The sequence below is a fragment of the Bubalus bubalis genome, chromosome 2 (genome assembly GCF_019923935.1).
Source record: "Bubalus bubalis isolate 160015118507 breed Murrah chromosome 2, NDDB_SH_1, whole genome shotgun sequence".
Taxonomy (NCBI): domain Eukaryota; kingdom Metazoa; phylum Chordata; class Mammalia; order Artiodactyla; family Bovidae; genus Bubalus; species Bubalus bubalis.
Genome location: NC_059158.1, coordinates 113,639,130 through 113,664,954, shown reverse-complemented (window position 1 = coordinate 113,664,954; position 25,825 = coordinate 113,639,130). Strand labels below are relative to the sequence as shown.

Genomic DNA, 25,825 nt, shown 5'->3' with positions numbered 1-25,825 from the left:
TTTTTAGAGGAAGGGTCAGGCAGGTAAATTACTTCTTGTATTATCATATTACATATAGGCAAATGCCAATCAGTTCTATAAACCTGAGTCAGGTATGTTATTCTTGCCCACCTTGATTTCAGCACAATCATGTCACTAAATAAACAAATGAGGCATACCCTAAGATCAATGACTCTGTTGTCTAATCTCGTATCCTGGTTAACAGTAGCTCTTCCTTCCTAAAAAAAGGATAAAAAAAAACAGATTTTATTAACTTTTTTTAAGGACACAAACAACATTTGTAGAGTCATGTTAATTTTTAAATGAGAATAGGTATATTCATGTGTGTTCACATTATACCCGCTAATCAAAGATCCTAGAAACAAGTGGGGCCAGAGTGAAGTTATTAAGAGAAAGAGAGCTTGAAAGAACAGAAATGAGAAGGAATTAAGCTAAATGCTTTTTATCCGCCCCCCACACCCAAACCTTTGACTCATTACTGGGATATCAGAATAATTAACAACTGTCACAATCACTGATCCCTGGAGTTTACCTGCTAGTTGAAAATGGAAGGAACAAATAAAAGCTGAGAAAGAACAGTGGTTCTCAAAGTATGTTTTGGGGACCAGTGAGACATTTTCAGAGAGTTTGTGAAGTCAAACACTCATTTTTTCCTGACTATATTTAGAAGTTTTCCAAAGGCTTAATGATGTGTGCAGACACAACAGAATGAATGCTGAGGCAGATATGAAAGGCTAATCGTTGTGTATTGAGCCAGATATTACCAAGAATATAGACACGTAACACAATGTTACTCTTGACATTAAAAAAAACATTTCATATGTTATGGCTGTTTTTATTATTTATATAGGAATACACAGACACATAATCTAATTATATTATTTTTAATAAGGTCATAAATATTAAAAATTTTATCTTAACTTCTAATACTGTAAATGGTGGTAGACATACCTATAAAAATAAAAGCTTGTGGGGTCAATTATTTTTAAAAATGTAAAGGAATCCTGAGAGCAAAAAGTTTGAGAACTTTTAATGTAAGAGTAGTTTTTAATGAAAATGAAGCTCAAATCAATTCATAGGTACCCTTTTTACAAAAGTAGGACATCAAGTTTTCAATGCTTTATAAACTAAATATACAGAGGAAGCACATTATTTCAAAAGTATAGTTTTCACCTCTTCTCCTTCCACTTCAGGCCGAACAGCATCGTCCAGCTGCAGGGGCAGGCGGGGTTCAGCTGAACTGATCACATAAATCTGAAAGTGAGAGATTACCAAAAATATCAAGAAGCACACAAAACCTGTTATCTTTTGCTTAAAAGAATCTACAGTTGACTTAACATGAGAAACATTGTTTGCATACATAACTGAAACTACTTGCTAAAATCAAACAAGATGGCACATGTTTCTACACCTATAAGATGGGGTTAATAGTTATTTCTTGTCTACATCCCTGTGTTGCTGGAATAGTCAAATGAGATAACATATGTATGAAGACTTTGTAAACTCTAAGGTGCCCACCAGTATCATAAACAAGTAATAACTGTAGTTAAGGGGTCTGGCTTAAGGCCTCTTTTTGTCACAGGAAACTTGTCACAGGCAAATCACCTTACCTAGAGCTTCAGTATTCTTCTGTAAAATGAGGTTGGTGTTAAGAATCAAATGGAATAAAGAATAAGAAAACACTTTGATCGTATGAAGGTGCCATTAACAAATAAGTTATCATAACTGTTAACAGTATCTGGCCGTTTCCACTACCAGGACCAAAGTCAGCTCAACTTTGCTGCACTGCTCCTTCCTTTCCTCGTTCATTTTCTAAATATCCCTTCACTGCCTTCTTTCATCAAGTGAATCAAGTATATCTCGCTTCCTGCTGCTCTCCTGGTTGGGAGCTGCTGGAGAAGGTGTTTCTTTATGGTGTTAAGATCCTTCAATATTTATTCAAAGTATATGCACATTTTAGTGCTAAAAAGCAGTTAGATCATAAAGAAGGAGACTGGGTTTTTCAGCCACTTAAATGCATGTTACCCTATTAGTTTTCCCCAACTATTCCTGGAAAATCTGCTAAAGCACAAGAGGAGAACAGACTTACTTAATTACAGAAAGGAAATTATATTCTTCCAGTTGGTAAATCACATTTAGCATTCAACTCAGATACTTCAAGAAAAAGTATCAGAAGGATACTCCAGTCCTACTCATAGTAAAATAGAACTCATTTGTTGCTATCCCCTATACCCAAGTTTCTGTGCTTCTCTTTGATTAGTTAATAGAAACTTGATCTCTAATGCAAAGCTGGAGATCTGGACAGCTACCTCTTTCATTTTTCTAACTAGTAGAAAAATCTCCTTCATTAGGTTGTGACCACTTTCATCCTCAGAACTTCACATAGTGCTTGGTACTACTCAGTAACTGCGGGCCAGATAAATAAATGATAAGAGAGTCATTGCTTATTATAAAATTCTATTTAGTATACAGTGTTTTATGCTTTGTGAGATACTTTATTTTTCTTAAGGCAAAATCTGTCTGCAAGCACTTCAGGCTTTATATTTAATGTTTATTAAGGTTGAACTGGATCCTAGGTAATTAAAATATTTTAGAAATACATTTACTTGCTCTAGTCACTAATATCTTATTTATGTAAGTATTGAAAAAGATGTTACTTGGAAAATAGGGTGTTTTTTTTTTTCCCCCCCTTGGTCAGCATACCTTTAGATCAGTTTGCCTTTATTAGCTTATAGACTTCCTGGTGCAGTTAGTTTGAAATAAGACGTACAAAAAGAGAACAAAGTAATTTGGCAAGTTAGGTCAGTAAAAATTTTAAGATTTTCAAAGTCTTAAAGAGTTTCATGACAATAAATTTCAATTAAATACAACCTCTACTCCCAAAATAGTGTGTATGGATGAATCTGTCTTTCTGTATCCATCTGTTTTTGTCCATCTACCTGACATGTATACACACACACACACACACACACACACACACACACAGGTTAGAGTGGGAAAGGACTACTCCGTAAGAGAAATTCAGTGAAGAATATTGTGGATACAAACTAGGTCTGGATCTGAGACTGTAGGTTGTAGGTTCAAGATTGCAGGGTTATTTCAAAAATACTAAATGTATGTGAATTCACTTGTAACACTTTTAGTTTGTATGTATAAGAAAATAAATGTGGGATAAATCTTATGTGAAAAAGTTATTGCTGGTATCTAAGCTTGATACAGTATTATCTCTTTTGACTTCTCTATACTGTAAAACACCAGAAATACAATGATTATAAGGCAATACAATGATTAATAAGAGTTAGTATAATGAATCAACCTTCATTCAAAGAAGCTGACAGCCAAATAGGTTCATGATAGTGAATAAAGCTTTTCAGATGTGTTTTATACTTTCCCGTACGTGGCTATGGTAGATGCACCATGTCAACATGCCTGGGCTAGCTTGCAGGATGAGGAGAGTCACAGGGGGAGATGTCCCAGGAACATCAGTGAGCCCAGGTGATATATCACATGGTACAGATCACGCATCACAGATGCTGACCCTAACTCTCTTACTGCACAGAATCATGAACAAATAATAAATGTTTGTTGTTTTAAGTCGCTAAGTATTGAGGTGGTTTGTTATATGACAAAAACTAGTTGAGTCAATAATCAATTTATAAATCTCAATATTTTATATCAACTCTAATTACAGAGTTGATGTGAACAGTTGTAAGAACCATACAAATCTATTTCTGGACACAATTTCATATTTTGAAACAAATTACCTTTTGAACATGTAACTCTACATCTTGTTGTGTACAGCTTCCAATTTTCTGATTCACTTTTCTCACAACGCCTTCCACATCAACGATGCTCTCTTTGTTGATGCTGTCAAAAGAAAAACATTCCCAACTTTAATCATCTTGTCAGAGGTGTCAGAACTTGTTTGGTGTTTCACCAGTAAAGCTGAATATATTAAATTCCTCTTTAACATAGTAAGCCACTTGATATAAAGCCAGTCGCTTTAACCTACTTATAATAAGCTACCATGTAGCACACCTTATGAAATTTCTTGAAGAGATGATTTTCCAGACCCCATAATTTAGTTACCATTTATAAAATACTCTAGACATAAAAGATAACAGGACCAGCACTGAACTGTGAGAAAGTCCTTCAGTTATTTATTAAAGAATATCTCCCCACCCACAGTTAACATTTACTAAGATCAGCATTTCCCATAAAGAGAAACATTGGCTTCAATAAACACAGTTACTGGTATGTAATAGAAGTACATTAATGTAGAAATACATTAAATAATAGAAGAAGGTCAACTGAAAAGATTTCAGGGCACTGAGAGGACATTAGAGTGCTCCAATGAAATCTTCGTTGCCTAAAGCTTCTGAGCGCACACTGTCACTGGATTTGTGGCAGATACCCTACTGGACTGTGTACTTTCGTTTAAGAATGCCTACCTGAAGCTAGCTAAATATAAACTGTGAGTAAAAAACTGGATCTCCTGGGCAATGTAATTCTATAGCAAACTTGAATTTTGAATACCAGACACTCAAAATTGGAGATAACTGATTATTTTTTGGTCTCTTGTATATAACCAAGGGAAAAAAAGTGGAATCTAAAATGGTGGTTCCCATACAAAATGTATCAGCTCTCCTCCTGTGTATGTTCTTGTACTGACAGAACATGTCACTGTACACTTGTGGAAAAGGATAAAGTTTAACTTTTAGATCTTGGCGAGTGATATCAGTATGACGGCAGTTCAACTGGCCAAATGCAAATTCCCATGTAAAACTATTAGTTAAAACTCTCAGGTGGTAGCTGAAGCTACAGAAATGAGTTGAAAAGAGAAGGAAAGAAGAAAAATGCCAAAGTGACAACTGACAGATAGTAGATTTCCTGGGGCAGCCAGCATAGTAGAAAGGGCAAAAATGGATTAGGAAAATCTGTCCTGGACTCCCTGTTTATCTGCTATCATAAGCTACAGTTAACTTCTGCATTATGGTCTAATGGCTCAAGTATCCCTACGCAAAATTCTTCAAGATGGATGACCAGAATCTAAACAAAGCAAAACAACAATAAAAAGATTTAACCTTCATAAGAAAAAGTCTATTCATTTGGATAAGGAACTGGGTCCTTATTAGTTATGGAGCTACCTGACAAGATTCCAGAAATCTAACAACTTATATTACAAACCATTTCAACAAACATTTGGGTTGGAAAAGGATCATATAATAGATTAAGTGTCGTGAAGTAAGACAGAAACATTTCCAATTCACTTGGCTGCACTACCTAGAATTCTATAATGTCTGTTATCAACTACCTTAAATATATATATGTATTTTTTACACTCTCATAAATCTCTTGCACTAGACCTATCACCTAATATCTATAGCTAAACATCTTGTGTACTGAAGAAACTAAAAAAACTTATTATGGTAAAAGAAGTAGTTGGTGAACTAAGATAAGACTCCTCTGAGATAAGAAGGGATAGAGAGGCTTCAGTTTATTAATAAAAGGGCTTATGATACTGGCAATCTAAGATCACTGAAATCTTCCTACAATGTGACTGCCACCTACCACTGCTTTATTTGTTCACATGGGTTAACTTGATACCTGAGTATATAATTCAGAGCTTGTAAGAATCCTGTTGCTTATCTTACATGTTTCTACGGGGTAGGCTCTCTCTTCCTTATTCATCAGTGAATTGCATCATGGAGTAATCTGACCTGCCCCAACTGGCACTCCAACCTGAGACAGTGTGCTATGTCCCTGGCTCATTTGGTTCTCTTATCTCACCTCCTTCAACTCCCTAGGAGGAGGCATTCCATTATCAGGACGTTTTCTTCAAGCCAAGTTAAACACATCTACTCTTAAGGATTGAGCACTAAGTGAGTGTCCTTCCAAAAAGAAGCTGGAATGTGGTCAAATACACTCTGCCCAAGGCTAGCTAAAGGTCTGATCAAAGAAAACAGTTTTCTCTTCTTTCTCTGAAAAATAACCAGATGATTCCTTTTATCCAGGACCTGAAATTAGGACTACCTTTAGTTCATTGATTCAATAGTGTTAGGTGCTAAAATACTGATCATCTAGACTAGAAAACTACCACCATTTAAACATCGTTTCTAGTACTAAACAATGGACAAAAGAACTTTGAAAACCAAACCTATTTCTAAACTAGGGCCAAAGCTAAACTTCCGGTATCACAAATTGGTCTACTGAATAAATTAGAAAGAAGGTAGGATTAACTACCTATAGAAGATTCTCATAATAAACTTTTTTTGACCTTCCAATCCCAATATTTGCCTTTATTTCTAGTAGTTATGTGCTAGAAGAGCAGACTTAGATCATGATAAAATAATTCCGTTCTAATATCTCTGTGGCCTTATCTATATCTATCTGTCCCTATTTACTCATGCACATGTATAAATTCATTAGAATAATCATTAAAACAAAACGAAAAGAGTCAAATTTGTGAAAAAGGGCAGACTAGAACTTGCTAGTTAAAACTAGTAAACGCTTATATGAGGGCTTAGAATGGGAAAGACTAGATATCGCCTCAAGAAAATTAGAGATTCCAAGGGAACATTTCATGCAAAGATGGGCTCAATAAAGGACAGAAATGGTATGGACTTAACACAAGCAGAAGATATTAAGAAGAGGTGGCAAGAATACACAGAAGAATGGTACAAAAAAGATCTTCATGACCCAGATGATCACGACGGTGGGATCACTCACCTAGAGCCAGACATCCTGGATTGTAAAGTCAAGTGGGCCTTAGGAAGCATCACTACGAACAAAGCTAGTGGAGGTGACAGAATTCCAGTTGAACTATTTCAAATCCTGAAAGATGATGCTGTGAAAGTGCTGCATTCAATATGCCAGCAAATTTGGAAAACTCAGCAGTGGCCACAGGACTGGAAAAGGTCAGTTTTCATTCCAATCCAAAAGAAAGGCAATGCCAAAGAATGCTCAAACTACTGCACAATTGCACTCATCTCACACGCTAGTAAAGTAATGCTCAAAATTCTCCAAGCCAGGCTTCAGCAATACATGAACTGTGAACTTCCAGATGTTCAAGCTGGATTTAGAAAAGGCAAAGGAACCAGAGATCAAATTGCCAACATCCGCTGGATCACTGACAAAGCAAGAGAGTTCCAGAAAAACCTCTATTTCTGCTTTATTGACTATGCCAAAGCCTTTGACTGTGTGGATCACAATAAACTGGAAAATTCTAAAAGAGATGGGAATACCAGAGCACCTGACCTGCCTCTTGAGAAACCTGTATGCAGGTCAGGAAGCAACAGTTAGAACTGGACTTGGAACAACAGACTGGTTCCAAATAGGAAAAGGAGTATGTCAAGGCTGTATATTATCACCCTGTTTATTTAACTTATATGCAGAGTACATTGTGAGAAATGCTGGGCTCGATGAAGAACAAGCTGGAATCAAGAATGCTGGGAGAAATACCAATAACCTCAGATAAGCAGATGACACTACCCTTACGGCAGAAAGCAAAAGAACTAAAGAGCCTCTTGATGAAAGTCAAAGAAGAGAGTGAAAAAGTTGGCTTAAAGCTCAACATTCAGAAAACTAAGATCATGGCATCTGGTCCTATTACTTCATGGCAAATAGATGGAGAAACAGTGGAAATAGTGGCAGACTTTATTTTTTTGGGCTCTAAAATCACTGCAGATGGTGACTGTAGTCATGAAATAAGAAGACGCTTACTCCTTGGTAGAAAAGTTATGACCAACCTAGACAGCATATTAAAAAACAGAGACATCTTTGCCAACAAAGGTCCATCTAGTCAAGGCTAGTTTTTCCAGTAGGCATGTATCGATGTGAGAGTTGGATGATAAAGAAAGCTGAGCGCTGAAGAATTGATGCTTTTGAGCTGGTGTTGGAGAAGACTCTTGAGAGTCCCTTGGACTGCAAGGAGATCCAACCAGTCTATCCTAAAGGAAATTAGTCCTGGGTGTTCCTTGGAAGGACTGATGTTGAAGCTGAAAACTCCCAGTACTTTGGCCACCTGATGCAAAGAGCTGACTCATTTGAAAAGACCCTGATGCTGGGAAATATTGAAGGCAGGAGGAGAAGGGGACGACAGAGGAGGAGATGGTTGGATGGTATCACCGACTCTATGGACATGGGTTTGGGTGGACTCCGGAGTTGGTGATGGACAGGGAGGCCTGGCATGCTGCAGTCCATGGGGTCACAAAGAGTTGGACACGACTGAGTGAGTGAACTGAACTGGACTGAACTGACGTGTATTTGTATGTATAGAGTCAATACAAGAGGGACTGGAATACTTGAATAAGTTAATTGCAATATTCCACTTTGTAGAAAAAGTCTATTTAACATGATTTCATCTGACACTGTGTGTTAAGATGGCTTAATACTATCTTGTATATAAAGTACAGCTTGACTGCTGCCATAAAGATATCCTATTAAAGTTTGATTTACATTTTGAAACTAATATGTCACTGTGTTTTGTACTCTGAAAGAGCGTTATGTCTAACAAGCAACTAACTAAAAGCCTTTGGTTTTTATAAAGGATATGGTAGGCATGGAAGCAGAGGAACTCCTGGGAACTACATTATTACAGGAGAAATAGATGAAGTAAATTAAATATATCTTTTCAAGAGCTAAGTCAGCTATTTTTTATTATTACCAACACCTCTCAAAACATACTATCACAGCATTTTTTTTTATACTTCACTTTGCAACTACCCTTCTGCCCCAGAATATAGGGAATCACTCTACAAATAAAATTAATAGAGCCTTGATATTAGAAATACCTTAATAGGCAGAACAGACTTTATGTCATGCGTTAGGAACTGTCAACCATTCAATTTAATTAATTTACTTCTAATTCCTTTTAACCAGGACCTTACTTCTAATTTAAACTCTCTTTAGAAAAAAAAATTGTAAAAATCGCCATTCTTCATATAAAGTGTTTTATAAAAATATTTTAGGTGGACTATGGGTGGCTGAGATGGTAAAGAATCCGCCTGCAATGCAGGAGACCTGGGTTCCATCCCTGGGTTGGGTAGTTTCCCTGGAGAAGGGAATGGCAATTCACTTCAGTATTCTTACCTAAAGAATTCCATGGAGAGAGCCTGGTCGGTATAGTCCATGGGGTCGCAAAGAGTCAGACACGACTGAGTGACTAAAACAAGTACATCAAGTTTTGTGGGTTTTTTCAAGTTTTTTTGTTTTTTGTTTTTTTAAACAAATGATATAATGTATGGGTAACCCAAACAATTACCGAACATGGCTTGTGGGAAAAAACAAACAATACTCAGTTATCTGAAGGAATAAAATCCCATCTTTCCAACATGACTGTCATATAGTTTGTTATTTAGGGCCTCCCCATTAGCCATAGAAATACCCTCATTATCCATAGTTCTATCAATTGTGATTTTAAGTTGTCATGTCTACATTATATGATACTGGGGCTTCACTCTGTTGCTAAGGAATCTGCCTGCAATGCAGGAGACCTGGGTTTGATTCCTGGGTTGGGATGATTCCCTGGAGAAGGGAATAGTGGCTACCCACTCCAGCATTCTTGCCTGGGAAATCCCATGGACAGAGGAGCCTGGTGGGTTCCAAGAGTCGGACTTGACTCAGGGACTAAAACCACATTACATAAGAAGCAACAAACTAAAAAAAGTCTGTTGGAATGATTAGAAGTAGGCACAACTGTTGTGTTAAGTAACAACTGACTACCGAAGAAAATATATTAAAAAACAAACAAAGACATGAAAGCACCAAACAACATATTATAACCTTGCACAGTAACTGAAGTTCAGAATAACGGCCCTGTGTCATTAAGAAAAAGTTAAACATGAAGAATGTATATAATAGGCTTCAACGATTCTATTAAGGTTGTCAAAATAGTTTTAGTATTTGAAGGAAGACGTAAGCTTCATAGTCTAAAATAATGCACTACTGAGTAATGCCTGATTCTTTAATGTTGTGTATCATCACATGCACTTTGCAAACCTATAGTGGGTATTATGCACTGTAAAGTGACTTTTTAAAAAGCAGATACACAAAATTTGACTATGAAGCATTAGGATTGTGTACAGCAGAATTTATCCATTCAAGTGCATAGTGGCCTCTTCAAATTGACTGCTCAGGGGAAGGAGGGAGGCGTTATAAACACATTTCAAAATCAGCACAGCCTAAAACAATCTTAAAACAACTTATCTGGATTTATTTCTTGGTTCTGTCACACCAATCAGTTTTTTGGGGGGCAAGTCTCACTTATCCCTCTTGTTTCAGAAATGCTAAAGATCATAATAGAACTCTGGGGGGTAGAGAAGAGACTTTAAAAAAAAACAAAACAACTGAATGGCATTAGAGGTGCAAGGACGTAACATGTTTCAAAAAGGAGAGAATATTTAAATACATGAACTATAGGGTTAACAGCTAGACATTAACCTCATTATAAGCTTAATACAGATAGCTACAATAGTTAATATAACTACTATAGGGTTGAGTAGCTCTCTCCAAACACTTGATAATTTGACTTACTCTATCAGTAAAAAAGTGGTAATTATGTACCCTAATATGTAGATATTCTATTTATTTTAGAAACTATATACATGTAATACTAAATGTAAGTTATTACCTTTAAGCAAATACAAATTTAGGGTGAGATGCATAATTAACAACAGTGATCCATAATTAGTAATAGTAAATCCATACTTCACATAGTTTTCTGATAATTTCTATCTAGCTAGCGGAGTATGAAAATCTTGTCAGATATGATTGGATTATCATTAAAAACAAAACAAAACAAAAAACACACTTCATCATGCAGCTGTTACAAAGATTTCCCACTATCAGAAGTGTCAGCATTAACACTTGTGCTGAAGAACTGATGCTTTTGAACTGTGGTATTGGAGAAGATTCTTAAGAGTCCCTTGGACTTCAAGATCAAACCAGTCAATCCTAAAGGAAATCAGCCCTGAATATTCATTGGAAGGACTGATGCTGAAGCTGAAACTCCAATACTTTGGCCAATTGATGTGAAGAAATGACTCATTGGAAAAGATCCTGATGCTGGGAAAGATTGAAGGCAGGAGGAGTAGGGACGACAGAGGATGAGACAAATGGCATCAATGAACGTGAGTTTCAGTAAGCTCCTGGAATTGGTGGCAGACAGGGAAGCCTGGCATGCTGCAGTCCATGGGGTCACAAAGAGTCGGACACGACTGAGCAACTGCTGAACAGTGTCTCTTCGAAGAAATCATTTTAAGCCACTTGTCTACTGCGTGATGGTCAGTTTATTATCTTAATAAATATAATCCCCCAAACCATTTGACCAGACATCGTAAACTGTAATATACTGAAAGTGAACCAGAGTTGGGGTACCACTGTTTGCTCCTCTGTGTTCCTGGAATCCTGCAGTCTTACTTTAGAGCCCTCACATGCTATGTGTGTGACCTTATGAGGTGTGACCAAGTGACAGGTCGAGTGTTTATCTATAAATTAACTATTAGAAAAACTTAAATTTTTCCTATCACTCTTAGATAAAAAAAGAAACGAAGGAAGATTATTTTCTTTCCTTTAGAGAGTAATTTTGAGCAAATCACACTTTGGAGGTCACTGGGATAGGACACAAGAATCACAACTGAGAAAAGGCTGTTGCAGCAGGTAGATGATTTGCAGGTGAAAATGTATTTAATAGCATGTAACTGAGTCAGAGAGATCCTGATCTTGCATATAAATAGTAGAGAAATAGATCTGGTAAAGAAGTACTTCACCCATTTTTTGTTGCTGGGTCTCAGTGTGAGGTGCTGGTTCTGGCAAATCCTTTTGGAGAACAAAAAAAGAATCACCCCCAATTCACCATGCCTCTCACCAGCAAGGGATGGGGAAATGGCAGGGTTTGCTCTTACAGTTTTAAGTTATTTTTTAAACATTACTTCAAAAACTTATTTTTTATTATAAAAGAATATACTTACTGTTAAAATTGCAATGTTCAATAATGTATAAATTTAAAATTTTAGGTTCCCTATCATATACTGAACTCCCTCTTCCTCTAATCACTGCTTTCTATACTTCTCTACATTTTTTCTCATTTACAAAAAATATGTAATGCATCTACAGTAGTTTTGTTCATTTTCTCCGTATTTTTTAAGTTTGAAGAAGCAGTTTTATTTCTACAGCTTAAATGAAATTGATCTTAATATATATAAATACCTAACATAGTATTATCTCCATGTCACTTTAGCAATTTCCGTTTATGTTCTAGTTCCCATATGAAGTGCTTTACACATATATCATCTTGCTTAAACCTCACAAAAGCCTACAAGGTAGGTATACTACCATTTTACAGTTGAAAAAACTGAGACTGAAAGGTCAAGTAATTAGCCCAAGATCATGCAGCTAGTAAGATCATGTACAGATTCCTGCACTAAACAGTTCTGTTACAGACTCACAAATCAGCCTCCAAATTTAAATACTCCAGAATGCATCGTCAGCTCACTTTGAAATAATTCATTCTCATTCTTAGAAGTTCATGAGCTGCCAGATTCCTTTAGAGCTTATGTGAAATAAAGTGGAAATAACAGGCACTTCACAAATAGTTTTCAAAATGCCCAAGAGTCATGCTGCCTTTTCTGGTAACGCTGATGTATCCTGAGGTCCTGCTGTTGCCAGCCTCAACATATATTCATCAGAATCTCTGTATAAGACAACATTAAGTTATTACTTAATAACGTAGAAGAATTAATCCCATAAACTGGCATCTAGTGACACCAGATTTTCGACCTACTTTTAAAGCACTTATTTATCAAGGTTTTCAATACAAATTTTGAACTGGGCAGGACCAGATAGAGAAGTTCTGTTTCTGATCCAATAGATAAGTACCTCATTCCAACAAAGAGGTATAAACCATCTAAGTACAGTTGTTCAAAGGGCTGCAATCTAGAACAGTGTACTGCTGCTAAGTCACTTCAGTCATGTCCGACTCTGTGTGACCCCACAGACGGCAGCCCACCAGGCTCCCCCATCTCTGGGATTCTCCAGGCAAGAACACTGGAGTGGGTTGCCATTTCCTTCTCCAATGCATGAAAGTGAAAAGTGAAAGTGAAGCTGCTCAGTTGTGTCCGACTCTCAGCGACACCATGGACTGCAGCCTACCAAGCTCCTCCCATGGGATTTTCCAGGCAAGAGTACTGGAGTGGGTTGCCATTGCCTTCTCCCAGAACAGTGTACAACCAGCCTATGTTCATCAATTAATCCACATGATGCTCAAGAGGTACCCAAATGCCCACCAGTGTCTGGGCCTCAACTTAGATGATGTATAAAAATACTTCCATCACAGGACCTGTAACATGTCTCTTCATGAAGTTGTTTATTTTTTGTCCTCTCCCCAAATTAAGCTCCTTGATTATTATGTGCTATTTAGTGTCACTAAATAACTAAGCCCAGAAGAGTGCCTGGACCAGAGCAGAGGTAAATTTTCTAAATCAATGAAACTTCTTTTGAGTATTATTTTGCTATTTATAGTTCTAAAAATTAATGCGCAAACTCAAGATTTAGCTTATTAGCTAAGTAAAAGTTATTTTCAGGTGAAAGATCTAGAAAGGAAAGAAAATAATCAAACTTGTAAGTAGGTAGGTGACTCACCGGAGAAAGAGAAACACACTTGTGACTCACCAGCTACCAATAAATAACCTAACCACAATGACTAATACGAAGAAAAAGAAAATAAAACATACACATATTTTTCTGCAAATATTACAGCCTGAAAAGACTTTTTTTTTTTCCCCAGAATCCAAACATCTCTATGCTGCTGTGGTTACATAAACATAAATAGCAAAATAGAATTTTTAACTTTAACATCAGTTCTTTAAATGAACTGTAGGCTTCTGCACTGAGTCACTATGATTTTAATTTTAAACTTCAAAACCCTGTGTTTACATTTACTCCAGTTGTTAAAAGCAGTCAATACACAAAGGCCTACAGGGCTGCCTTTAAAAAAACTTGCCTTTACAAGACTCAATCATAACTAATACAGATTACTCTTTCATTATTTTTAAATGTCACTAAATAAACAGTTTTAAAAAGAAAAAAAGGGATGACTTGCCTCAGTTCTAACTCCAGCTACTAAATATTAGGACATTAATGTCAACATAAGATGGGGATCCAGAAACATTGGCTTCGATGGGTATCCCATCTTCCTGCTTCCAGATAAATTTCATTTAAAGATCTCAAACCATTTCGGATACACAATTAAGAACCTGTTCTTAAAGACCTCTAGGGAATGAGATGTGCCAACCTTCCTATGTAACTCATTTAGTTGTTTCATTTCTATATGCATTCAACCATGAGAAAATTGATCCTTCCAACAAAGTGATTAAAATAATGTGTTGAAGAGTCCTGTGACACTTAAATCCAATTAATGAGTCAACTTTTCGGATTAGTATATTGATGAATTGGATATTCCCAGGCAAGATAATATGGGGAAAACAACTGACCCCATATTGTTAATGTTGCTCTTAAGGAAAATACTAAAACGCTAGAAACTGTTAGTGGTACAATCTACTCAGTAAGGCAAAAATAAGCATCTAAGATTTAATATCTTAAGTAAATGCTAAGATAGTTATCTACTTAAGATATTAAAAGTGACCTCATAGTTTGCCTTTTAAATGATTACGAAACCCCAGCTGGAACAATCTGATTTGATATTTTTAATAGTGGAGTCCTTGCTTTTTTCCACCTGGTATATGGCCAGAGGGAATAGAGTTAAATGTAGGGCCTCATGGAATTAACATATAAATACCATTTTTCTCCCACTTTTTTGTGTGGGACATGTTTTAAATGTCCAATATCTTTGCAGTATTCAAGATGGAAACACCTGGAGAATAAATAAACAGTCCTTAGGCACTCCCTTCATACTAAAGATAATTACAAGCATTTAATATAAAAATCTAAGAATGAAAATTAAATAAGGATTAGAAATGGCCTTTTTCTCATGAACATATTTTCTGCTATGCTATTTTCCAAAAAACAGATTCTAGCAGAATCTTTAGTTGGCTAACTAAACTGCTAGTCTGCCAAAGTGAATGTTACTAAATATTCATTTGAATTACCTCATGCTTCACTGATCTTCAAATTTCTAAAGCAAAAAAATCTATAAGGATTTTTTCTTTATTTAAATAAGTATCAGAATCCATTAAAATTTATATGTTGCTGCTAATATGTGTTTTCAATCATAACAGAAGGCTAATAATATATTGGGGCTTCCCTGGTAGCTCAAAAGGTAAAGAATCTGCCTGCAATGTGGGAGACCCAAGTTCAATCCCTGGGTTGGGAAGATCCTCTGGAGAAGGGCATGGCAACCTACTCTAGTATTCTTGCCTGGAGAATCCCGTGGACAGAGGAGGCTGGCAGGCTACAGTCCACAGAATTGGAAAGAGTCAGACAAGACTAAGCGCCTAACATACAGAATAATATATTCAGCAATGGAACCCACAGAATTTTCCAAATTTTTATTTTCTTATTATAGTTATACTCGGAAACAAGGGATAAAGAGGAATGAAATCCTGAAGAGTTCAGTGAAACAATGAAAATAGAAGCAACCTATAAACCTCTACTTTCATTATAAAGTAGAATATAGTCTCCTAGGCCCAGCTGAGGAATAAAAATCAATTTTTCAGCCATAAATACACAATACACTCTTTAAACCTGGTGTTAGATTATGGCAACAGTAGTATATGGGACAAGGAGTTAGTAAGGAGCGTGCAGGGCAAAAGAAACAAAGAGAACAGTGGATAAGGATGTAGTGAAAGTAGTTCTAGGAATGGAACTGGGGTTGTGTGAGGTCAAAAGGGGACAGAAAAAACTGGAAGAAAGTGGGGAGATTTTCCTCCTCCAGAGTATCTTCCTGACCCAGGGACTGAACCTGTGTCTCCTTGCATTGGCAGGTGAATTCTTTACCACTGAGTCACCTGGGAAGCCCAGACAGAGAACAGATACTGGAGTTTAAATTGAAATTCTAACAAGCAAAATCAAGCTTGTGGCCACAGCAGTGAGTTATTAAAGTGAAGCAATGGTGAAGATGTTGGGGGAAAAGTAAGAAATTTCAAGGCCAACTTTTTCCATATGGTAGTCACTTAAAAACATTTAACATGAGACAATGACTTGGAATAGGAGGAACAGAATTCTATCAAGCCAGAAAAAGAAAATGGTTTCAGTAAAACAATCTATTTCAATCTTTGGCTTTCATGAACTCAAAAGGGTGGAATTTCTCTCCAATTTACTCAACATCATCTAAGCAAGTTTAGGAGACACTGTCCAAATCCCTCTCCCCTTGTTCACTGCTAACTGAGCCCCACCCAGCTCAGTTTTCACCTTTACCTGGCCAGGTGTTCTACGGGAAGGTGAACCCATCCTAGCTCTGGAGAGTGAATTGTGTTTAGTCCCAGCCCACCCTGGGAATTGATTCCAGACCGATGGTGTTTTTTCCATATAATTTCTCAAACTAGAAACTTTGAAGCCATTCTCCACTTCTTTCTTTTCCTTACCTACACACATACGCAGCCAGCAAACAGATAAGATTATTACATTTGGACCCAGTCACTGTGCAAGCATCATTATCTCTTTTAAGAGTATAGTTTTGCTTTAACACTTGTTTTGAAAACATGAATTAATTCTAACCAACTGATGTATTGGGATTTCCCCAGTGGCTCAGTGGTAAAGAATCCTCCTGCAATGCAAGAGACACAGGATTTGAGAGTTCCATTCCTGGGTTGGGAAGATCCTGGAGGAGGAGGTAATGGCAGCCTACTCTGTATTCTTGCCTGGAGAATATCATGGACAGAGGGGCCTGGCAGGCTATAGTCCCTAGGATCACAAAGAGTCGGATGCGTCTGAGCACACACGCAATGCACAACTGATGTATTAAATGTCAATCTGAGAATAATGAGAATTTGTGTTTGCCTACACCAGATTTCATCAGTGAGAAACACTAGGTCAATGCAGAAACTGTACTCAGGTGAACTTAGCCAAATAGGAATACATAAAACATACACACCTCGATCATCTACCTGTGTTATAAGCCACACTCATTCACATCAGCTAGTCTAACTTTCCTTCTGGCTTCAGACAGCCTTTCTTGTACCATTACACAACAATTTACAAGCTACAACTCTTCTGATATCCACTTCCACTCAGAAACAGTGAGTCTTTTTAAAGATAAAGTGAAATATTCATATAATTCTCAACATTCAATATGTATAAAACTATTTTATGGTTTTAAAAAAAATTAGGTTCTTTTTATAAAACTGTATCACTGATGTTTTTGACTGTTGTGCTGTATACCTATTTTCTGCACAAATCTTGAGGTTTTTATTGCATACTTTTGCATAGCATGGTGATTTTTAGGAAAGTATTTATTACAACAACAGAACTGACTGAATATTAGCACCACTCTACAAAAAGTTAACCCAAAAGGACACCCATACCACAATGTCCAAGATCTCTTCCCTTGCTGACAACAGAGCAATTCTACCAGTACAAGTATGTTACAAAGGGCCTAGTATGTTAAGGAACAGCATTAGTTACCCAGCTAAACTTTTTCATTTCCTTCCCGAGTCCAGAATCTTGGTAAAGGATAAATTCTTATTTTAGGTTCTGAGGGTGGTTTAATTTCCACATCAGTTCCATATATCACATAGCTGCTTTGTTGAGTGACTGCATTTTTAGTTCTTACAAGAGTGAAAAGAACATGTAAAATGCCCTGTGTGGCAGTGCTGCTGCTGCTAAGTGAAGTGAAGTGAAAGTCACTCAGTTGTGTCCGACTCTTTGCGACCCCATGGACTGTAGACTGCCAGGCTCCTCTGTCTGTGGGATTCTCCAGGCAAGAATATGGGAGTGGGTAGCTGTTTCCTTCTCTAGGGGAATCTTCCCAACTCAGGAATCGAACGCTGGTCTCCTGCATTGCAGGCGGATTCTTTACCATCTGAGCCACCAGGGAAGCCCGATGATGATAAGGAAAAGCCAAAAGATTAAGCAAAAACAGATGTAAATTTGCCTAGTGAGCTTTAGGCTTCATATTTATACTTATAGCTATCAAATATTTTTATACTGAAATTATTCAAAAAAATAACTGTCTTTGCAAACATGAAACTCTCGACCCCCTCTTCCCTACTGTTTTTATTGCATGCTTTTAAACTACTGGGCGATTTCTGCTTTATGAACGGCAACTACTGCTTTATGCTAGAGGAGATACGCTCATTAATATTACTGATGGCTAGAAAAACGTTTAATTCCTCCTTTGGAACTGTCTCTAGCATCAATTTATGACTCAACACAAAAGTCTTTTTTATTACTTTAGTATCAACTATACTTCTTAAAACCAAAATTATTATTTTTCATCAGTTTTGGTTCTCAATAACTTGGGGACAATAAATAAAAGTCACTATCACCCTCAAGAAATAAAACAGCTATCTACTTTTGAGGATGTATACCAGAATAAACTGCACACTCCAGAAAACGTATTTTTGAGGCAAAAAAGCAATAGGGCTTCCTTTTCCCAGTCACCAACACATTTCAATGACATTAAAGTTGTATTCTAAGTGAGCTATCTATATTGTGGAGGGCTTTGAACGAGTATCTTTATACAATCTTAGAGAGGCAGGATGACATAGGAGAAGCATGAGCCTAGTATCGAGGCTCTTATCTGTAAAATGAATAGACAAGAGAAAAAAAAAAGACAAAAGGGTATCTATACCTCACAGTGCTGTTATGAGGCTCAAGGGGAAAAATCCAAGTACTGTACTTTGCTGCTCCATACTGAATATACAGTAATAGTCAGCTGTTATTGCTGCTATTGTTCAAGCAAATCTGTTATTTCCCCTGTACATGAGATAGGGAAGCTACTGGTGGTACTACACTGAACCTTTACTGGGGTGCACCCCATAAACATAAAAGTTCATGGTAGCCACTGGAAAGCTTGGCAAGATAGAGCAAGAGCAATCACCATACTAAATTTTAATTGTAGATTAAGTTTCTTAAATATTAAAAATATTATTTCATATGCAATGAAAGTCCAAGTATATGTGTGTGGGGGAGGGAGCTTTTATCCATGGTCTTTCTTTAAAAAAAAAAAAATCTATGGCATGCCCATTCAGGGATGCCCTCCTCCCCCCGCTAAAAAATCTAAGGCACCTGTTATAGAGGTCATCCATCATTATTCAGAGAAGGCAATGGCAACCCACTCCAGTACTCTAGCCTGGAAAATCCCATGGGTGGAAGAGCCTGGTAGGCTGCAGTCCATTGGGTCGTGAAGTCAGACATGACTGAGCGACTTCACTTTCACTTTTCACTTTCATGCACTGGAGAAGGAAATGGCAGCCCACTCCACTGTTCTTGCCTGGAGAATCCCAGGGACAGCGGAGCCTGGTGGGCTGCCATCTATGGGGTCGCACAGAGTCAGACACGACTGAAGCGAATTAGCAGTAGCAGCATCATTAGTCATATAATCTGCTTAATATACACAAGATAATGATGGAAGGTTAGCAAAATAAGCTTTGTATGAATAATGATTTTTACCTTTTGTTTTTCCAGTGGTCATGTATGGATGTGAGAGTTGGACTGTGAAGAAAGCTGAGCACGGAAGAATTGATGCTTTTGAACTGTGGTGTTGGAGAAGACTCTTGAGTGTCCCTTGGACTGCAAGGAGATCCAACCAGTCCATCCTAAAGGAGACCAGTCCTGGGTGTTCATTGGAAGGGCTGATGCTGAGGCTGAAACTCCAGTATTTTGGCCACCTCATGCGAAGAATTGACTCATTGGAAAAGACTCTGATGCTGGGAGGGATTGGGGGCAGGAGGAGAAGGGGACGACAGAGGATGAGATGCCTGGATGGCATCACTGACTTGATGCACATGAATTTGGGTGAACTCCGGGAGTTGGTGATGGACAGGGAAGCCTGGCGTGCTGCAATTCATGGGGTCGCAAAGAGTTGGACACAACTGAGCAACTGAACTGAACTGAACTGAAACACTACAGATTTAAGTCCTTCAAAAGCCCTTAAGCTTTATTATACTAGATTGTCACAATAAAGGTCTAAAATGTGTAAGAAATCCTACACTATATTGATATATGCTGACTGTTACTTGTTAATAGTAGGGGTAAAGTTGAGAGCTGAAAGCTAGGTGATGACCTAAATTATAATTTTAGGCAGTCATTATTTCATATTTTTCAAAACAATTTCAACATTACTCCTATTTACCCCCTTTACCCCTCCCCCTCAAAATCAATAATTGTGAAAATGATACTATTCTAAGTTTTTCTTTCTGCATCTTTATATATTCTAAAAAACCCAAAAACTATTAAAATTTAGACACTTATAGAAACTTGAATATCAAAGGTTTTCAGCAAAACTGCCAATAAACTTGTTAGCTTTCTGGTTGTGAGAAATTATTTGTTGAATCTTACTGTACTCAATGAGAAATGTGGTCCATAGACTTACACAGCTACTCACATTCAAATGAATAATTTTTAAAACCTGCGCAAGGTGTAATAAAAGATTAGGCTGAAAAGAGGACAAAAAGCTATAAAGTTGCTATAAAGTTGCTACATGCTAGTTTTTCTAGTAATGTACCAACACAAAATACTTCAGTGATACAAATTCAATAAACAATTCATTGAAGCAAAGAACTCAAAATGCCCAAACATGAGACACCATATATTTGCCAATTACATCAAAATAGCATCCCCAAAACATCAACTGTGCATGTATTTTTAAAAATAATAAACCACCTTAATAAAAATCTGCACTCCAATTCTAAGGCAGGCACAAGCTTAGTTTAAGTGTCAAGTAACTTCCTTCAATTACAGTGAATTAGCACTACATCCAACTTCAGACTTTAGTATTTCTCAGGCAAGCTGAAATAAAGATGTTTAAAGAAGGGTCTCAGTTGTGAAGAATGAATAAGACTAACATACAAGTAAACAAGTTATGAAGTCATGTGCCTAACTAGTAAGGAGCCAAGTCTCTGGGCTCTATTACACGCCATTGTTCACTGGCACTTCAGTTTGGTTTCTACATCATCTTAGTAGTTCCACGATAACTTATTTTGTGAACTCAATTTTCTTCACCAAAATCCCAGGAATTTTAAATTCAAAATAAGCTTGGTAAGAATTAAGCACTACTCAATGTGGCATAGGTCAGTGGTCTCTCTTTACAGTATCAGGGACCCTCAGTGAACACTTAATTTTATCAGGTTACTTAAATACATACAAATATAAAATTAGTAGAAGTAAATGCCTTATTGTCATAGCCCTTAACTTTAAATCGAAGTGAATTTTTACAGTCTGGTTTTTTTGTTTTTTTTTTTTTTTTGGCTGTGCTGCACGGCCTGCGGGATTATCTTAGTTTTCAGACCAGAGATTGAACCTGGTCCCTCGTCAGTGAAAGCGAGCAGTTGTACCTTTGGACTGCTAGGGAAGTCCCCCTCAAGGTGAATTTTTAAAGAAAATAAAAGCAAATATTAAAACCCATAAAATTCAAATTAATAATATCACATTAAAGTTTGTTAGAAGTAAATTTCTGACATTTGTTTTACTGTATAAAGCTATAGACTCATGTACACTTCTGGATTTAATTTAATTTTCTGTATCCTTAATTCTAGTAATATAAACAATGCTTGTTTACAATTACATAAAACATTAACTTTGAGGTTGGTTCAGGATAATTAGGCCTCATAATTAACCAAAGTACTGCAAAGAGCAATCCAAGAATGACAATTTATCAGTAGATGACTTTATAAAACCATAGTGTTCCAGTCAGAGTTAATAATGTAGTATGTTAACTGATATCTGAATCAAACAGGTATCTAATCTGATAAAATACGAGAACTGTAAACAGAAACATTTTCCCTAGTATGGAAACTATTGTACTATTAGTTATCTGCTGCCTCTAAACAGATGAAAATAGAATTCAGTAAGTCTGCTTGAGCAGCACAGACTTAAGAAGTAAGTACCTAAGAAGTAAGTAACTGCCAAGTACCACCAAATAACTCGCTTAGCAGGTCACTTTTCAAACTACAATGAAATCTTCATTTGTACAGAACATGGATATTGTTGGCTTCAGTTGGCATGAACACAATTTACACAGCAGCTCTCTTCTGTAAGTCAGCCTATAAAATGATATGGCATAGTATTTTTTATGTATCTTTAAGATAATAATTTAAAAATTTTTATTTTAAAATAAAAAAAAGAGGCCACTGTAGATATGGAGAGACTATCCCATTTGAAGCATATATATTGAGAAGTGGTGGGAAATAACAGGAGAAACTGGGATGCAGAATTAATATTGGACATAGTTGGAAATAGGAAGCCATTGAAAATTTTAGATAAAAATAGCACTTAGAAACTTCTGGCATGTGTGGACCTTTTAAGAAAAGGATTTTGAAGAATGAAGAAAAAAATCAACCTGTCTTTTTCCAAAAAAAGTTCTGAAAGTTCTTCAGAATTTACATTACAACTTTACCTGATCTATTATTATTCATGAATAGAGCAGGTAATTTTCAAAGCAAAATTTTTCTGTTCTTGATTTTCTTCTTTTAAAACTGGCACTTTGAATATAAGATTGTACTGCTGGCTTTCTGTTTAGAAAGGACGTGTGCTTTAGACTTGTTACCAAGAAAGATCAGGATTTCTGAACTACCTTACAAGTATAGCAAAATCACATAAAAAAAGATAAGCTGACTGATATATCAAGAAATCACATTCCTAAGAAAATTATCTTATCAACCAGCCACAAAAATTAAAACCTTATCATCTTTCACCATAGAGAGTTATGAGAATTTTCCTTTTTCATAAAGTAGCAAAAGCTATTAACACATTTATTCTTACTCAGGCAAGATACCTTAACATGTAAGTAGTGCCAAAAGTTAAATAATTGCAACTTAAGTACCACATGTTAAACCTACTGTATAAAATTGGCTCCATTCACTTGTATATAACCAGTTAAAGGCTTTATAATTTGCAACAGCTCTATTATGAAACCATCTTTTACCACACATTACTAATTATATAAAATGCAGTTTTTTAAATGGACTAAAAATAGTTACGTGTACTTTTCTGGTTTAAAAAAGGATTCAAGTCTTCCCTAGTGGTCCAGTGGCTAACTCTATGTTCCCAATGCAGGGGGCATGGGTCTGATTCCTGGTCAAGGAACTAGATTCCACATGCTGCAACTAAAGATCCTGCACACTGCAACTTAGATCTGGTACAGCCAAATAAATAAATTAGTTAATTTAAAAAAAGGAAAAGAAATCAAAATCACATCATGATAGTGAAATAGTGAAAGTCGCTCAGTCATGTCCGACTCTTTGCGACCCCGTGGACTACAGCCCACCAGGCTCCTGTCCTTGGAATTCTCCAAGAAAGAGTACTGGAGTGGGTAGCCATTCCCTTGTCCAGGGGATCTTCCCAACTGAGGGATTGAACCCAGGTCTCCTGCAATGCAGGCAGATTCTTTACTGATTGAGCCGCCAGGGAAGTCTTGGTTAATAGTCAAACTTGAATTGTAAAATCAGATCTTGAAATTCCTTGGTGATTCAGTGGTTGGGACTCAGTGCTTTCACTGCCATAGGCCTAATGGGCCCCGGTTCAATCCCTGGTCAGAGAACCAGTACCCCAGGGTTGCAAGCAGCCAAAACAAAAACAAAAGAAAAAGGTTAAAATCAGGTCTATCGACAGATCGTGACTGAGTTTAATCTACTTCAGGATTATGAAATCCAGGTTAAATTATCTGAATTCTTCCCTTATTCTAAAAAGAAAAAAAAGGTCACCCATACACTATACCATTTAGACGAAAGCCTTTCTTTAACATTCATTATAAAGGCATTGCTTCCCAGGTGGCTCAGTGGTAAAGAATCTGCTTGCCAATGCAGGAAGATTCAATCCCTGGGTCAGGAAGACCCCCTGGAAAAGGAAATGGCAACCCCCTCCAGTATTCCTGCCTGGGAAAACCCACGAAGAGAGGAGCCTGGTGAGCTACAGTTCATGGGGTTGCAAAAGAGTTGGACGTAACTTAGCAACTAAATGACAAATAAGGGCATCAGTGAACTAAGTTCTGTGTGCAAGTATGTTTTCCAGCTGGTAAGCTTTGGTTGACATCTGATATAGTCAACTGCTGTCAGTTAATCAAGTTCCAGGAGTTTCTGAGAAGATCCAAAATAAGAAATAACTATTTGTAGACTACTTTAATGTGTCTGCCTCTAAAGATATCAAATGAAGTTACTGTTCTCTTGATATTAGAATGACTCTTAAGTGATTAATAGCAAATGGGATTTCCAAAAGACTTTCAGACTGCTAATCTTTTAAGGATGTAATACTGAGGTTATAATGCAGTTTAAATAAAAAACATATTTGATATAAAACTGTCAGCTCTATGTATGGCTGAGCCCCTCTGCTGTTCAGCTGAAACACTGTTAATTGGTTATACTGCAGGACAAAACAAAAAATTAAAAAAAAAAAAAAAAAAGCCAAACTGTCAGCTTCATATATTAGTTTTCAGAACCAATTTAACATATAAAAGACAGAAGCTTTTAGGGGAAACACTGACTGAGACCACCCACCCTGACCAGGCACCACTGTAACCATTTGCGTGAGTTATTTTATGACAGGAGGTCCTAAGGAACAAGCCACCACCAATCAGAAGAACTCGGGAAAAGTCAAAAGGAGACACCACAAATCCTACCAACCTCCCAGAATCCTCCTTGCTGGAAGCCCTCTTGGCTGAGCAATGCACCCTGAGTCCGGAGACTAACCCCAGCACCATGAAACCTGAGACGGAAAGCACATGGCAGAGCACTCCTCCTGGGTCCCCTTACCTTCCTGCTCTCCACCCAGGTACCCCTTACCAATACAGTCTCTTGCTTTGTCAGCACGTGCGTCTCCTTGGACAATTCATTTCCAAGTGTTACACAAGCGCCCACTCTCAGGCCCTAAAAAGGGTCCCCCTTCCTGTAACAAAGTCCTAAAGGTTGTTTGTTGACTTGAAGCCAACTTTTCCCCAGTATTTTCCAGTATATTAAATATAATTAAGCATATACATATGTGGTTTTCAGGGGCTCTTACAGAAGCCTCACTGTAAGATAGTTTATTTCTAGGAACCAAGTTTATTTATGTCCTACTTCATAGGATACAGATTGACCTGAAAAGGCTAGGTGACAAAGGCACCCCCACAAGCATATACCCTTAAAGACTAGGGATGAAAACAGTAAAATGAATCACCAAAAGATAAGGGTTGAAAAGATGAAAGTGACAGTCTCTCAGTAGCAGGCTGTGAGATAGGGAGGGGTGGGGCTAGTGGTCCTAGTAGTGCTGATACACCTGAGCTCATCAGAGATAAACAATGTAAATAATGGATGTAAATAATGGGCTGGAGTCTTTAACCAGAGGGCAGGTATTGTCATGATACAATCAGACTAAATTTGATAAATAAATCTGTAAACCAAAACCAGTTGCTAAGCAGTAACTATATGTAGACGATTGTGCTGAGGGAGTCAGGGAGGGTCAAACATAAAATTAAAATATTAAATTAGATCAGTTTTTAGTTTCTTTCTAGTTCTAAAATTGACAATTCTATCTGTGTTAACTCATCTTTAAAGTGTATACATATAAAGAGCAGAGATATCCTAATCCTATATCCTGCCCCTTACAAATTGAACAAAACAATAAGCTTCTGCAGGAACCTGGGCCAGGAAGTAATACTTCTGTGGGGGGAAAAAGGCAAGCTTTATTTAAAAAACAAAAACCCTTTTGGTGTCCAAGTTAAAAGCTGTGACATGTTAAA

General features: G+C 37.0%; 1 protein-coding gene across 1 annotated transcript in view; it reads right to left on the bottom strand.

Annotated features, from left to right (window-relative positions):
* The window catches only part of DARS1 (aspartyl-tRNA synthetase 1), a 65,073-nt gene that overhangs the window by 20,215 nt on the left and 19,033 nt on the right, over window positions 1-25,825 (bottom strand). The window contains exons 5-7 of the mRNA XM_006049146.3: window positions 3,765-3,867; window positions 1,174-1,254; window positions 159-218 (exon numbers count right to left, since the gene is read on the bottom strand). Of these exons, the coding sequence (XP_006049208.1) occupies window positions 159-218; window positions 1,174-1,254; window positions 3,765-3,867 (244 nt within the window). The remainder of the gene's footprint in view (window positions 1-158; window positions 219-1,173; window positions 1,255-3,764; window positions 3,868-25,825) is intronic.